This window comes from Eretmochelys imbricata, chromosome 5 (genome assembly GCF_965152235.1).
Source record: "Eretmochelys imbricata isolate rEreImb1 chromosome 5, rEreImb1.hap1, whole genome shotgun sequence".
Classification (NCBI taxonomy): Eukaryota; Metazoa; Chordata; order Testudines; family Cheloniidae; genus Eretmochelys; species Eretmochelys imbricata.
In genome coordinates this window covers 119,150,414-119,167,244 of record NC_135576.1, presented here as the reverse complement: position 1 = coordinate 119,167,244, position 16,831 = coordinate 119,150,414, and the positions used below count along the sequence as shown (strand labels likewise).

At 43.3% G+C, this 16,831-nt stretch overlaps 1 protein-coding gene across 1 annotated transcript in view; it reads left to right on the top strand.

Annotated features, from left to right (window-relative positions):
• The window catches only part of LOC144265408 (atrial natriuretic peptide receptor 2-like), a 38,379-nt gene that overhangs the window by 13,089 nt on the left and 8,459 nt on the right, over positions 1–16,831 (top strand). Inside the window, exons 8-18 of the mRNA XM_077818049.1 lie at positions 351–423; positions 3,205–3,352; positions 4,738–4,824; positions 5,080–5,223; positions 6,209–6,330; positions 7,491–7,632; positions 11,773–11,821; positions 13,157–13,258; positions 14,610–14,729; positions 15,638–15,731; positions 16,732–16,819. Of these exons, the coding sequence (XP_077674175.1) occupies positions 351–423; positions 3,205–3,352; positions 4,738–4,824; positions 5,080–5,223; positions 6,209–6,330; positions 7,491–7,632; positions 11,773–11,821; positions 13,157–13,258; positions 14,610–14,729; positions 15,638–15,731; positions 16,732–16,819 (1,169 nt within the window). The remainder of the gene's footprint in view (positions 1–350; positions 424–3,204; positions 3,353–4,737; positions 4,825–5,079; positions 5,224–6,208; positions 6,331–7,490; positions 7,633–11,772; positions 11,822–13,156; positions 13,259–14,609; positions 14,730–15,637; positions 15,732–16,731; positions 16,820–16,831) is intronic.

Sequence of the window (16,831 nt, the reverse complement as noted above, 5' to 3'; positions counted from 1 at the left end):
CACCACATCGCTGGGTAAGAGCTGGGTTCTAAGTGCAGTGCACAAAAATGCAAACATGGACTGAAACTATCAGACTGTCTACTACAAAATGTCATGTTCTTTAGTCTTCAGAATTACTGATGTTTGTATTTTGGTGTTTGATCCAGATCCGTTACCTCTGAGTCAGTCAGTAAGACGTTGAGAGAGGATGGAGGCTAAAATGGTGATTCTTGTTCAGACACCTGTAGATTTTCTATTTGAAAATATCCATACAACTAATCATTGATTGGCTACCCTCATCCCTAGTGCAACTCCACTGAAGCCAATAGAGTTGCCCCAGGAATGAATTTGGCCTGTTATGCTTTCTGCAGTGGTTTCAATACCAGAAGCAAAAGATGTTTTGGGATGAAAGCTGGATTATAGACTTCTCCCGCATCAAACAAGGTTAGTAAATGCTGTAATTCTGATGCTCTTATCCTGTTGTGTAAATGAAGCACACGTGGAAATATATCCATATTTCATAAGGGTCTGACCTGAAGGAGGAGGATCTATCTTTGATAGGTGCCTGTCACCACAGCGTCTGTGAGCTGATCACTGGAGTTTTCCTTTAAGGGTGTTATTTTAACTTGAACCCTTTGGCTTTGGCTACACTTGAGAGCTTACAGGGTGCAGCTGCACTGACTCCTACAGCGCTTCTAGTGTAGCTGCTCTACACGGACAGGAGACAGAGCTCTCCTGCCGACACAGCGCTGTCCACACTGGTGCTTAGGTCGGTGTAATGTATGTCACTCGGGGGTGGGAGGGTGGCTTATTCACCCCCCGAGTGACATAAATTATACCAACATAAGTAGTCGTGTAGACATAGCGTAAAGGTCAGGGTTTCCCCCCCTACACCCCCCTCCACACACACGGTTTGGGGGCTTTTTTCCTATAATTTATGGTGATTTACAAATAAAAGACAAAGGAACGGATCAAAACTACATATTTCCAGATGGGATTTATGTGAAAAGGGGAACAACAGATGGTGGTGGCCCGAGTTGCTTTTTGATCCAGCATGCTCTTTTTAAGTGACTTCAATGGAGCTACGTTGGATTTGCATAGATGTAACCGAGAGCTTAATTTGTCCCATTGTGTGTTATCCGTAGCTGAAGTAATTCATCATGACTTGAATTTTCTTCAATTTATCTAATGTGCAAAACTGTAATTATATTCGTTTTCCACCTGGACATTTTAACATTGGAGCATTACTGTACAGTTTATCATACAGTATGTACATTTGCTGTATTTACCATGTCATTTATTGCTATCATATTCTAGAGAAATATATGGGCCAGATCACTGGCTGGTATAGATTAATGTAGCTCCACTGAAGTCATTGGAACTACATTGATTTACACTAGCTGAGGATCTGCCTTTATAATTGTAGTTCTGCCTCCATAAGGTATTGCCGAAAAGGTCCCATCTGCTTTAAATATATAATATCATGTTCAGTACAAGTAAATGGGATAAGACTCTATTGCATTAATTTAGTACAGATACTTGGAGCTCTGTGTTCATTTCTAAGTAGTGTAATGAGATACCTTCATGGTCTTAAGGAACAGATATCAGGTTAATAAGGAGTCTAATTTACTAAAAGCAGCCAAGATAGTTGGGGAGGGGGGAGAGACACACAAAATAAAATTTATTGAGACAGACAGTAAGTGTTCAGAGAACTAATATTTTAAAATGAGTATAGTAAAACAGCATGTCAATGAAATTCACAACTGGTACTAAATTGGGAGGAGTTATGAACTCCACAGAAGGCAGAGAAACAATGCAAAGGGACAGAGTGATTAGAAGCATGGGCAGAAAAAAACAAAATTAGAATCAGCCTGGAAGAATGCAGAAATGGAAACAGGTATTCAGTGGGAGAAAGAAGCCTGGAGGGAAATCAAGCTGAAAGAGATCTAGAGCTAATAATGGATAGCCGATTAAAGTGAGATGGCCTGAGTTTGCAATGGGATATAGCAACAAAATGCCAATGCAGTTCTGAGTTATGTCCCTGTTCCATGGCATTATGCTTCTGCATAAAAGTGTCTCTCTCTATAGCTCTGAGGTGACCTCAGCTGGGATACTGAGTTCATTTCTGTGTAACCCTTGACTAGAAAGATTAGCACTAGACAGAGTTCAGAGAAGAGAAACAAAAGCAACTAGGTGGCAGGATAGACTGACTTTTTTTGGAAATATTTGAAGCGTTAGAGATATATTGAGAGAAGGGTAGAATGATGTCTAAGTGAGGCCATATGTCTAACAGACAGACTTGGAGTGTAAACATCACGGCAAGAAGGCTGTTACAGTAACAATGAAATCAAGGAAGGGAATATTTAGGTTGAATACCAGGAAAAACTTTGTGACAGATCTATCAGGCAGTGGAATAATCACCCATTGCACGGGCACATTTAAAATGAAACTTGGCAGAATGCTAGTAAAGACACACTAGAGAACATTCCTGCATTGGCATGCAAATTAACTGGAAACCTAACAGGTCTCTTCCATTTCTAGATTCAGGTATTGTAGGGCAGAATTCATATCTACTTATAATCCCTCTCTCTAACTATCTCTACAGCTCTCATCAACATAGGATCCAATCTGTGTACATTTTTCCATGAGTCAGTCTAATCTGCCCCATATGTAGTTTCGTTGCTTTGAGCTGGACAAAAGGCATCACCTTCCTCCCCCCCCCCCCAAAAAAGACATGACAAATGTTGATATTCTAGATTTTTCAACCAGCTGGATTGTTGCTTTGCTTTGAATTCCCTTTAATGTCAGAATCACTTCCCACAATAATAAATTTAAATTCTTCAAGGAGTCCTAAATAGATTTGTAACATCATAGGTTTGGGAGTTTTTTGTACTGTCTCTTCCCTTATTGGCTTTGTCCCTTGCATAAAATGACACTCACTGTGTTAGAAATTGTTCCATTGAGGGCTGACAGTTTGCCTTTGCTTTCAAAACTGACTTCAGCTACTGATGTTAGTGGGAGAGGCCACTGGCTGTGGCTGTCAGCCACAGTCACGAGGTTCCATTTTAACAGCTGAATCCTAAAGTAAAGCATCCCTACTGCAAGCATAAATGAGCCTGCGCTCTGGTGCCATGAGCAGCAGAGCTTCCTATGCTTATATGATTCAGGAGTCTTCTACATGGGCACCCGCCTATAATGTGCATCTCAATGGCTTTTTTTTACTAGATCGCTTGCTACGGACTGCAATGGGCAGCATCGTTAGCGTGGCCCATGCACCCAGTGACTCCAATGCCAGCTGTATCACTGCCTTGAGTTCTTGCACAGCAGCTGTCAACTCGTCCAGGAAACAGCACTTCACCCAGACAGGGATATAGTAGGCTTATCTATCAGTCAGTCTTTGTGTTATGTTGTGTATTGTAGTCACACCCGTGCAAGAGGGAGACTTTCAGTTCTTGCTGTATTATCACCTAGAAATAATGTGAAGGCTAGTTTTCCTCTGCTTGGGCCAGGGCCAGGAATGCTAGGGGACTAACTTGGCCTTCCTAGCACACTCAGGCTGAAAGATTCTCAGATGTTTTCTATATTTGGATGCCCCTTTTCCTTCTCGTGCTGAGATTTCAATGCTCATGGGACTGAGCTGCAAACTTGGCTCTGCCTCCGAACATCCACAGCATTCAAGCTTATTTGGAGCTAGGTTTTGAATCAGGCCCATCTCTAATATGAATGTAAAACACAAATAAGCTCTTTGGCACAGAAAATTATGTACTGTACAACAGCCCATTATGATCTATGCCCTTAAACCAGCTCACAAGACTAGGAATGGCTCATTTCCTCTCTAGATCACTGGTTTGGAATACACCCCTAGCTGGTAGTGACCTACTTGTACACATAGATGTATCCATGGCTCCTAACAGATTGATGGACACTTCAACCCCCTCCACAAAGTCCCCTCATGTCCCAGGAAAGTTGCTGCCATCTCCCCTTTGTCCAGCAGAGCTTTTCTTTCTTCTTTCTTGCCCCACCCATTCTTCTTTTGTTCTCTCTCCTTATTTCCTTTTACTTTCCTTCTTGTTTTTTGCTCCTCCTACTAAGGTGGGTCATCCCCTTTCCACAATGGCTCCCCTTCCCCTGTACTCTCACTCACTGGAAGGCCGTGCTCTGGCCGGAGGCAAGAATCCACCGATGGCTTTGTGTGGCTACACTGTTATGCTTATACAACTTAGCTGAGTGCCACATGGAAGCACAGAGGAGACCTTGGACTGGCAGGCTGTTGCCTTAAAACTGCAGCCCTGTACACATGAGCTACTCCCCAGCTGGCTGCATTCAAAGTTGCTCCAGGTGGAGGGAGGGAAAGGGAGGGATCCAAGGAATCACCTGCTATTTTGTCTTGCCCTTTTATTAGGGGTTTGCAGCTTTCTCTACCCCCACTGGTTCTTTCCCCTGCCCACACCACTCTCATCTACTCCATACTAGTCTGGTGCTCCCCTGCAGAAAACAGAAGACTTCACTTCTTTGATTGGGGAACATCCTAATATACACAGAGATAAATTGACCTGAGCTGCACAATTTGTAGTGATCTTTGGGTTTTCATTCCCTGCATCCCCACAGTTTCATGATTCAGACCCAGGTTCCCATCCAGATTTTGACAAAATCCACATCTATGCACCTTTCCCAGAGAGCCAAAGCTCCTATATAGAGAATACTGCATACTCACCATGTGGGATTCCAGCACTTAGAAAAGTCTTTGTCTTGTTGCAGTGATGGTAGAACAGTCGCCATCAAGAAAATAAGGAAGATGACATTCACCTTGTCCAAATCCATACGCAAGGAAGTAAAGCAAGTCAGGTAAACAACAAAACCTGCACATTGGGTGCCATTCCACATTTACACCAGTGTAATGGAACCTGCCCCATCGTTACTTGTTTCCATGTTTTTCTCTCCCAAACACTGCCGAAAACATTTCTTTGAACCTGTCTGAACATGTTTCTATGCATATTTAGCTTTTCCTCTCAACCCAGTGGCAAAAGCCCTAAACTTTCCAGTTCCAAAAGGTGTAGAGGGAAGACTTAGAAAGGATGTGATTCCTGTTCATTTTCACAGAGAACTCGATCATCCCAACCTCTGCAAATTCATCGGAGGTTGTACAGAGATGCCAAACGTTGCCATTGTGACAGAATACTGTCCGAAAGGTAGCCTGAGTGATGTGCTGCTCAATGAAGACATTCCTCTCAACTGGGGCTTCAGGTAAAAAAAACAAAACAAAAAAAAACAGACCTGTGAAATAAGATACACGTAGCATCCCAGGTGACACTTTATCTACAATTAACATCCCTCTTCAGACAAAGTCATTGGTAGACGCAACAGTGCTGTGATGTATACCAGAGGATACCATGCTTCTGAGACACAAGGAGAAAGAGAGAGACCCATTGGTTAAGAGGATCCAAGTTTCTGATTTGGCCTGTCCCATGGACATCCTGACACCCCTGAATTTAGCACTCCCCATGTAACACCCAAACCTTTTCATCCCATCTCTAGTATGCTGCAACACCATTTTAAACCTTGGCTCCTCTTCAGCCGCCTTCCCCCCCGCCGGCCCCACAGTGGCCATCTGTACTTAGTACACTTTGATGTTCTGGTTTAAGATGAGTAAAAGAGCAGCACGGCCACATTCATGGTAGGCCAACCATGAAAAGATTAGTACAACTAGAAGTCCATCATTAGCGTTACCCATAAAAACAGATGTACACAAAACTGGCTCAGGATTTCAAAGGAACTCCCATATGAACTACTTCATCATGTATAATTGCAAATTGTCCCTTATCCCTTCTGTCTCTGCCTTATATTTGCCTTGCTTCTAGGCAACAACAAAAAATGGTCCAAGTCGACACGCCACACAGACTAAGAAAGTTGAGTACTTTGCTCATCTCGTAAATATCTGCACACACGGCTCAATCCTGCAAATCGCTGAGAACTCCCACAAGACGCTGTGCATTCCTGCAAGGGGCCCAGGACCCTCCACTCCCATCCAACTGCATGGGAACTGAGGGCATTCAGCAACTCACGGGAGTCCTCAGCACTTTGCAGGATTGAGTCCCTGAGGACTGATTCAAAGGCCATTTAAGTCAGTGGGAGTCTTTCCACTGATTTCAATAGTCTTTGGATGAATCCCTTCCTGAGTGTCTGGTTCAGTGGAATACTAACCTCTTCATAATGATTGTGTGCCTTTCAGGTTTTCCTTTGCTGGAGACATTGCCCATGGAATGGCTTATCTTCACCAGCATAAAATCTATCATGGATGCTTAAAGTCTAATAACTGTGTGATAGACGACCGCTGGGTCTGTAAAATTTCAGGTAATGAAGAGAGATGGAAATCTGAAACATGGCCAACTACTAATGCAAGTTGATTTCACATCCTTCACTGCTCCAGCAGGACTGTGAGCCAACGTTTTCAGGTGGAAATGCTAACTGCAGCAGCCTTCATTAAAAGGAAACTATGCCAGAGCAAACATCCCATTACATTATCCCGTCTATCCTACAATTTAACATGCGTTACCTTTTACCAATTATCTGACACAAATGATGGCGTCAATCAGACCTAGCAGTATCCATGTCATTACCTATGAATTCTTTGCCTGATGCCATTCTTTGACATAAGTCAAATCCTCCTTTCAGACAATAAACACAGTGCCCTTTCACAGCTAGGTGAAAAGATGGGCTTCCAGTCTAAAGAATGAGATCCTTGGAGTGTCCCAATTAGAGACTGGTCTGAACCAAAACCCCAAACCTGAACCCCTGCCTCCACACACCAAATTTCAGTGCTGTCTGGATCTAGGAAATAGAAGTCAGAGAATTTTTATCATGCTGTTCTCTGAACACAGCTCAGCACCTGGACACTGGGTCAGATCCGGGAGTCCAGACGAGCTTCATACAAAGCAGGTTGGAAGGGGGGGTACAAAGCTGGTGGAAACTTCCGCTTTACACTCCCACAATATTGTGGCCTCTGTGTGTAGGTCCAGGCCCCAGTGTAAATTGGAGGAGCCTGAGAGCTGCTCTGACTTACCCTGGCATCTATGTACTCCAAGACACTGAAACCACAGCTGGAGATCATCACAGCTGCGGGGTGTCCCAACCACACCCCCCTTTCTTTGGGCACACCCCCACACTAGCAGCAGGGAGGTGCAGAAAAGAAGCAAGTATGCTGGCTCTGTCTTGCACTGCCATGAGCCTACTGTGGCTGGATACGCTGGGCCAGAACCACCACCACAGGGGTACCAAGAAGCAGTCATACTTCACCAGACACTCTCTCCCAATATTCAAGCTACCATTCCAGTATACACAACTATACTTGGGTACAAATCAGAGCAACATAGTGCTATTTTTTAAACCAAGTCTCATCTCCCCATACAGAGCAAACGCCTTTAAACCATTAATATTGCTACTTAATAATGGAAGAGTTTCAGGAGTGAACATAACCCTTACTGAGTACCTGTTTCCTTCTTTCTTCCATCAAGACTATGGATTACAGTCCTACCGAAAAGAGGATTCTTGTGAGGGTGCTAGCACATATCAGCAGCGTTTGATGCAGATCTACTTGGCTCCTGAGGCCCATTCATTGTCAGACTATGTCCCCACTTCCATGGCAGATGTGTACAGGTGACGATAAACTTCCAGTCTCTTTCTCTCTCAGGTGACCAAATAAATAGTTTAGCTAAATTCCAAAGCTATACCAGGGTGAATTTGGTGGATTGTGATTAAAAATTGATTCTTATTTAGAGAATAATTTAGATGCCAGGATCTACCCTTCCAAGATTGGGAGCCAAAATCTCAGCTCGGTAATGCTGGTGTAAATCCAGAGTAACTCCATTTGTTTTTATGGAGCTATTCTGGATTTGAATCCAGGTAAATGGATATAAAAAACTAGCCCTGGGTCTATGGTGTTTTTTTTTTAAATCACTTCCTCCCTTGTGTTTTCCCTGTTGAAAAAAAATTACTACTTAGCTAATGGCAATATTCTAAGACTTAAAATGGAGCAGTTTTCCAGTGGGTCAGCAAAACTCATCCATAGTATATTTCCATATGCAATGAGAACAGAGTGGTTTTGCTGAATACACTGGATGGCTATATTTTATATGGAGAGAAAAAACAGCTACTTCGAGGAGAAGAATGCTCTTGAGTAAACTCTGTGCCTTTCTTTCTGAGAGAACCCAGAGGGCAATACTTCACAATCACTCATCTGCCCAGAGGATGCTCTCATGCCAGGTTCTAGTCTACCCCTCCTCCTATTCAAACATGTACAGGGGTTTACTAGGAGGGTTGCAAGGAGAAGAACGGTTCTGTGGTTCAGGAACTGGATTAGGAATCTGGAAACCTAGGTTTACTCCCTTGTTCTATCACAGAATTCCTGTGTAGCCTTAGGCAAGTCATTTATTCCCTCTGTATCCCATGAGTAAATGACAGTACTATTTAGTCTTTTTGGACTGTGAGAGCTCTGTGGCAGAGATGGTCTCTTACCTAGTCTTTGTACAGTGCTTAGCACAATGGGGCCCTGATCTTGGTTGGGCCTTCTAGGGGCTACTGGAATAATAAATAATTAGGGGTAGTGAAGGAATAAAGGCTGTGGTGTGCAGAGGTCTGCTTTTGTATTTCCATCTCTTTGACCCAGCCAGAGCATTTGAGCAACAAGGAATTTTTAAGAGACAAAACAGCCAAATGCACTCCCACAGTGGAAGAAAGCTATCCACAATATTGCACGATTAAAAACATTTATAGTGCAATTAATCGCACTGTTAAATAGAATACCGTTTAAATGTTTTTATATTTTCTACATTTTCAAATATATTGATTTCAATTACAATGCTGAAGTGTACAGTGCTCACTTTATATTTATTTTTTATTACAAGTATTTGCACTGTAAAAACCTCAAAAATAGTATTTTTTCAATTCACCTCATACAAGTACTGTAGTGCAATCCCTTTATCATGAAAATACAATTTACAAATGTAGATTTTTTGTTTCATAACTGCATTCAAAAAACAAAACAATGTACAATTTTAGAGCCTACAAGTCCACTCAGTCCTACTTCTTGTTCAGCCAATTGCTCAGACAAACAAGTCTGTTTACATTTGCAGGAGATAATGCTGCCTGCTTCTTGTTTACAATGTCTCCTGAAAGTGAGAACAGGTGTTCACATGGCACTGTTGTAGCCAGCATCACAAGATATTTATGCTCCAGATGAACTAAAGATTCATATGTCCATTCATGCTTCAACCACCATTCCAGGGGACATGCGTCCATGCTGATAATGATCCAAAGCAGTGCAGACTGACGCATGTTCATTATCTGAGTCAGATGCCACCAACAGAAGGTTGATTTTCTTCTTTGGTGGTTCGACTTCTGTAGTTTCCACATCAGAATGTTGCTCTTTTAAAACATCTGAAAGCATGCTCCACACCTCGTCCCTCTCAGATTTTGGAAGGCACTTCAGATTCTTAAACCTTGGGTCGAGTGCTGTAGTTATCTTTAGAAATCTCACTCTTTGCGTTTTGTGAAAGCTGCAGTGAAAGTGTTCTTAAAATGAACAACATGTGCTGGGTTCCCATCTGAGTCTGCTATAACACGAAATACATGGCAGAATGCGGGTAAAACAGAGCAGGGGACATACAATTCTGCCCCAAGGAGTTCAGTCACAAATTTAATTAACACATTTTTTTAACAAGCGTCATCAGCATGGAAGCATGTCCTCTGGAATGGTGGCTGAAGCATGAAGGGGCATACGAATGTTTAGCATATCTGGCATGTAAATACCTTGCAATACCTTCTGATGGCTGTTTGGGGACATTTTTATGAATTCATTGTTAACGACGACAGGGTTGTGCTACTCACTGCTAGATGACGCTGCCTCTTGGCGATTTTCGGGATTAGTTCAGTCAGGCCAACACCCCTTCCAGCACTTACACCCAGTCAGTTTCTCCTATGCAGCCCCTCTCTCACTACAGGAACAATAGCATCCTTTTCGTGACTCAGCCCTCCAGCCAGGTCACTATTGTGGTTTCCCATTCCAGGGGGCTGTGTGTGTGTGGGGGGGCCATGCATTGAGGTGCTTGCTCCCCAGACCAGTCCTCTGCTTCACTGCCGCACAGTGCCACTCCCACAGCAGCGAGCAGGAGAACCTGGGCCCACCCTCTACTCCAGGTTCCAACTCAGACACCCTCTACACAGCAGCCGAGGTCTGTTCCCTTGCTGCCTTTCCCTGAGCCAATCCCACACCTGCTAGGGGTTTGCTAGGGCCTTCCCTACTCTTTGAGATTTGCCAGTCTCTTCACTCCCTCCTCCCAGCAAGTAATTGTAGGCAACTTGTCTCTGAAGCCCCCCAAACATTTCTCCCAGGGAGTAACTATAGACTTCACCCTTCTGTCTCCTCTGCTCTCAATTTCCTGTCTTTTGTAGAAGCCCCACCTGTCCCTCACAGGTGAGCGTCTCTCTAATTAGCTGCCTCCAACTCAAGATCCCCTGTTTGCAGCCTAATTAGCTGATTTGGTCTACCTGGCCTAACTTATCTTTTGCAGGGCCAGTGTGGGGAAGCACGCTAACATCAAATGATTTCAATAAATTCTTCCCCCTGTTATCACTAAACACCCACCAAAAAGGAAATATTCTGCAGAGAGGTTTGTTAGTTTATCTCTTGGATTCATGTGTATTACTGTCTTCTGCAGAATCATACATGTATTACGCTGAGACCTGCCAGGACGCTGCTAATGACCATTAGCCATTTCAAGCCAGATTTTTAACTTCAGTGGGAGTTAGGTGCTTTTGAAAATCCCACTAGCTGCCTCTCTGCATTTTTAAGTGCCTAAATACCTTTACAAATCTGGCCCAAAATGGCTTGGCTGTCTGAAGATTGAACCCACCTGTGCTGTTCTATTTCTGTGCTGGGCCTGACTACAGAGCGATTGAGTGCTTGAGCGCCAGTGCTCCTTGAGTTATGGTGCTCCACGCAAGCCGCTGTTTCGCAGCCGTGTCTCATGCCTTTTGTTTCGTCACTGCCTCCCATCCAAACAGCATCACGTTTCCCAGTAATGCTGCCTTAGTTTGATATGCTTTCAGCTTGCAGCGGGCAAAGTGCACAGGTTTAGGCTTCGTAGCTGTAAATTTGTGACTGAGCTTGCCTCTTGGAGCCACATCTTGCCAAGACATTTCCTTAAAACAGAGTGCCGGGGGGTACATTGTTCATGCCTTCGGCAACTGAACACTGCACTGAACTTAAAAGGTTACTGAGATCCCTGTTACAGCTCAACCTGCCAACCCGAAGTGCCTGCAAAGTCTGTCTGTGCTACAGGGCAGACAACCCTTCCTTGGCAAATACACGGCAACCGGTGAAATCAGATAGAGGAACGTAGCACCAGAGATCCCAAGCAACCCAGCAGGAGAGTTCCTCCAAAAGAGACTGCGAGCGCTGTCCATCTAGCCCGGGTTCACTAGTGCTTGGCATCTATGCTGTAATAGACCTGGTGTTTGACACTATGAGAAGGCCCTTAGCCACCCCAGCATGTGACCGTGTGTATTGCTGGCCAAAACACCCTGGGCCCAATCCTGCAGTCCTTAGGCATTCAAAAGGTCCATTGATTTTCCTGAGAATGTGTCCCAAATAAGGATGGATTAGTGACTGGGGGGAAAAAGAAGAAAAAGAAAAAAAAAAAGCAGGGAGTGAGGGAGATGTGCAAAAATGTCATCCTGTTCTTCAAAAGGCTCCGTTTGCAATATATTCACTCCAATTATTTGTCTGTAATATTGCAGTTATTCCATCATTTTATTAGCGATCGCAACAAGAAGTGACCCTGTGCAGGTAAGAGTTGAAGAGCTATTTGTGAAGTTCCTCATAATTTTGATTCTGCTGCCATTGAAGTTATTCTCAAAACTCCAGTTGACTTCAGTGGGAGCCGGACTGGGCTCACAGTACTGTGTTCACAAGGGTATATATTCCCATCATGGATCAAAATCTTCAGTGCTTACTCAGGGCTGGATCTTTATTTTGATTACATTGGTTTAAAGCCAGTTCCAGTGGAGCCACGTTACCAGTGTAAGATTCCTCCTGGCCCCACCAACCCCTGGGATCCCCGAGAGAAATGCAGTGGAAAAGATAATACAGCTTCTGCTCTATTCTTTTTTTCTGGGTACGCTCTGTGGGGCTGGAGTGAGGATGAGGTATGTCACTCCCAGCCTTACCATTGGCCTGCCCACCCGTCCTGTGGCCTGCTCAGTTTCCAGTCCTCCCACAATACAGCCCCAGACCCACAAAGCACCTTGATAGGATCCAAAGCTGGGGGGACAGTGATGGGGTAGCTGTTGAACCTCCATCTATGGGGAAGGTGTTGTCTATACATGGATTCAGGGTAAATGATCTATGCGAAACTGTTTGCATAAATGATGGGGAGGGATAGCTCAGTGGTTTGAGCATTGGCCTGCTAAACCTAGAGTTGTGAGTTCAGTCGTTGAAGGGGCCATTTAGAGATCTGGGGGAAATGGGGGAGGGGGAATTGGGATGACGAGTTGGGGGTGGGTATGGGCCCTGCTTTGAGCAGGGGGTTGGACTAGATGACCTCCTGAGGTCTATGATTCTATGTGCATCAAAATCAACATAAAGTGACCTGAAAAAAACCCGTGTAACAACTCTGGCTCCATAAAACAATTTGGCTTAAAAATAACTCTAGTGACCTGCACTTATGATTATGGTTCTTCTACTGTTAACTGTTCATGCCAGTGGCCCAATGTGGTCCTTCAGCTTCACAGGGGGCTCTTGCTGTGTCTGATGTTTTCCATAATTTCAAGAGCTGCTCCCCTTCAATATAGGCTGAGCTCAGATCTTGTCAGCTGAGTGAGAGCTTGGAGACAGCTGTCTGTGGCACAGTGAGATATGTAGGCCTCTTCTGTACTCAGACATAAAAGCCCTAATCTGGAATATTTCCAATGGAGAGATAAAAGGAAGGCATCTGTACAGGAAGCGATAGGCAAGAATATGTCCCAAACATGACAATAGGGGTGTATTTTCAACATGGTGGATGAGAAAACTACCAGCTATTCTCTCTTTCCTTGATTGGTGTATTCAGTGCTTTACATCGTTATTATGGATTTCTTTTCACTGCTGTCCCCATTCCTGTTCTCCCAACATTGTTTTCTCAAGGATGATTCTCATTCAGCGGAATATTCATCGTGCCTGCCTCTGACAGAATTAATTTCAGGAAAGTCTGAGAATTCCTGTCCATGCCCTACAGACTATGTGGAGGTAAATAAGGTTATATAGTCTCTCCCACAAAAATCTTCATTGAGGTGAACTTCAGATTGCAGGCACATGACAGTGGTTTCAGTGCAATATTCCTTTGAGGAATGTAAACATTATTTTTAACTTAGAAGCCCAGGAAATGCAGAGTTAAGAGTGTACTTTTTAAGCATGGCACCATAAAATGCTCTTTAGCTTTAATAGCCACTACAGGTATGTCTACACTTACAATGCTATCGTGGCACAGCTGCAGTACTTCGGTGTACACACTCACGCCCGTAACGGGAGGAGTTTTCCCATCACTGTAGTTAATCCAGCTCCCCAGTAGGTGGTAGCTAGCTCGGTGGAATAATTCTTTCATCAACCTAGCCCTGTCTACACCAGAGGTTAGGTCGGCATAGTTACATCTCTCAAAGGTGTGTATTTTTCACACCCTTGAGAAATGGAGCTATGCTGATGTAAGCTTTCAGTGTGACCAGCCCTATGAAGGAGCCATTATTCTGCCAAATGGAAAATTTCAGTTTGTCCCCCAAAAGTTTCAGGGCAGTAATGTTTCAATATTCAGTCACTGGAATTGTATGGCTTTTAATTTTGTTATCAAGTGTCAAGTCCATCTACATATTTAATATCAGTGAAGCTTTATTGTTAGCATTTGAAAGTCAGTTAGTAAATTACAGTATGTGTCTGGGGCAATGTCTGTTTTTTCAATGAGATTAAAGGCCTGAGTCTCGTTGACACTAAGTGCTGGTCTGCCCGCACAATTGCGCCGGTTTACTAAAAAATGTGTCTTTAAACCAATTTAGTTAAACTGGTTCAAGCTTTTGTGCAGGCACTCTTAGTTCACTTTAAGAGCGTCATAGCTTAGCTTCCCAACGTAAATAAAACCAAGCTACCCTTAAACGGAAATAAGATTGTCTACACTGAGTTTTACATCGATTTAACAAAATCAGTTTTTAAACCAAGTTAAGTTAAACCAGCACAACTTCTGTGAATAGATAAGCCCTAAAGCCAATTTCTACCACTCCGGCAGCGTAAAGTGGCCTACTGTAAATAAGAATTGGGCCCAAAGTTTCAAAAGTATTTGACAGAGGAAACCAAGCATCGCTTTTGAACATTCCAGTGTTTCTCCCAGTAGCACATTCATTTACTAATGCTATTGAATTACATGGGCCAGATTATCAGTCAGTGTAAATCAGTGTAGCTCCAGAGACTTCAACGTAGCTATGTCATTTTACGCCAGTTGATAATCTGGCTCCAAGTTCACAAATGGTCCAAGATATACAACTCGAAGGAAAACCTATCTGTACCTTGAACTATTAAGGGCCATTTGCTTTCTTTCTCCCTTTCCCTGTTTCAGCTAATCAGGAGGTGCAGGAAAACCAACCCAACCCAAAGGCCTACATTTGAGCAAGTCAAGAAGTTATTGTACAAGATGAATCCGAACAAAGTTAGTCCAGTCGACATGATGATGACTCTGGTAAGCTTAATAGATTCTTAATCAAACCAGAAAACAAGCCAGGCAGGACTTAACATACCCACCTGCTGCCAGCTCTCCCTTCTAATCACTTGGAATGGTCTTGTCCTTTGATGTCATGCCCATTGTTTGCCAAGACGAATAACAAATACTCATTGACCTCTAGTAGAATTAGCCAGACTCCTTGTTGTTTTTGTGGAAGCTATAGTTAACTTTGAGTCCCAGGTTCCAATCTAGCCCCTTTCCTTCAGTTCAGTTCTCAATTTTGTTTAGGGCTGAATTAAAAAAAATAATGTGATAACAATTGTTTCTTAAAAATGCAGGTGGTGGAAATCCTGTCCTCCCTCCTCGGGTGCACGGCTTCCCAGGTGCAGCTGCAGTTGAAGCCGAGTTTACTATATATCAAGAGCACAGCTCTCCAGAGGCATCTTGAGTGCTATTGTGCAAGGCTTTGGTGGTGGGAATGGGGCTTGTGGTTCCATCATCTAGTGCCACTCAGAGTAGGGGTGCACAAGCCACAGCATGGCCTAATGCAGCTCTGTGATCTGTTGGTGGAGGCTTGAGACTTGGATTCTTATGTGGTCCCTGGAGAGGGTCTCAATGCACATCTCCACAACTGGTACTGTGCACTGATATCCAGGACTTGGCTCCCAATGATTATGTAGAATTCGAAAGCAATGGGGCAAATTCTGCCTTCAGAAGCATGAGATCTTACTGATTTCCTGTGGGAGCCATGAATGTACCTAAGGACTGAATTTGGTCTAGAAAAAAATAATCTAGACCAACTTTTGACCTGTGCCCATCTAAATGTTACCAAACCAGAACCAGCAAAATGCTGAACTCCCTGCTGTTTATAAACATGAACACCTTAGTGAATGGATTATATTATGGAATCTGTTTGTCCTGCTTAGATGGAGAAATACAGCAAACACCTGGAAGTAGTAGTTGCAGAACGAACCCAGGACTTAATGCATGAAAAGCAGAAGACTGATCGTTTATTATATAGTAAGTCAATCATATTACAGAAAATATAGGATATTCTGAGCAGTAGTAATTGCAATTTAGCTTTCCTAGGGGCAAGCAATGGAAGAAACTACCTTTTTATAGGTCATCCTTTAATATAGTTCCTCCATGCAAGATTCAATAGATATTTATCATTTCTTCATAGTTCTCCCCCCCGCCCCAGAAAATAAATACTTTTACATTGACTAGTTAATATTCCAGCTTCCTCAACGTTCTGAGACCCTCTTCTGTTGCTGAGAATGTCATCTTGTGCAGTTCTAGGCATGCTGGAGGATCCTGCGGAGCTCATAGAGGAGTTGGGTTCTTTTGTAGATTGTGCACTATAGAATTCCACAAGAGGATGGGAATGAGAGGAAAGACAGAGACAACAAGGGAGAGAAATCAGGAAGGAGAGAAAGGGGAAAGGAGAGAGAAATGAGGGAGAAGAGAAAAGACCAGAGATGAAACACAGAGGAGGAGAGGAGACAGAAGGCAGGAAAGAAAAGACAGAGGAAAACAAAAGAGAGGTAAAGACAGACAGAATCAGAGATGGGCCTGGTTACATCTAGACTTCCCCTGACTTTGGAATGTTTAGCTCCCAAGCTTTCTTCTAGCCCTGTATCGATCCATGGGCCAGCTACACTAGGATTCAGATAGGATGTGTGATTCCAATTCAAGCCTATAATAGTAACACTAGTTGTAATAATAATTAGAATTCATAACAAGCAGCACATATGGACAAGTTCTGACATAAGTTACACTGGTGTCAAACTGCTATAACTTCATTGATTTCCACAGAGTTACTCTGGATTTACCAGGCTGTAAGTGAGGGCAGATTTTATCCCTACGTTTTTTCCAATGTCAAAGCATTTTACATTCATAAACATTTCTTTTGCTTTCTATATCTGAGTGGGGAAAAATCAGATTAAGCTAATTTTATCCTTTTCATGCATTTCTCACCCTACAATAATAGTTGACAATCTCGCTTTGTGCTCTAAAATAGGTATGTTACCCAAGCAAGTAGCAGATGATCTGAGGCAAGGAAAACCTTCACAAGCCCAAAGTTACGTAATTGCCACCATCTTTTTCAGGTAAGTGGGAAT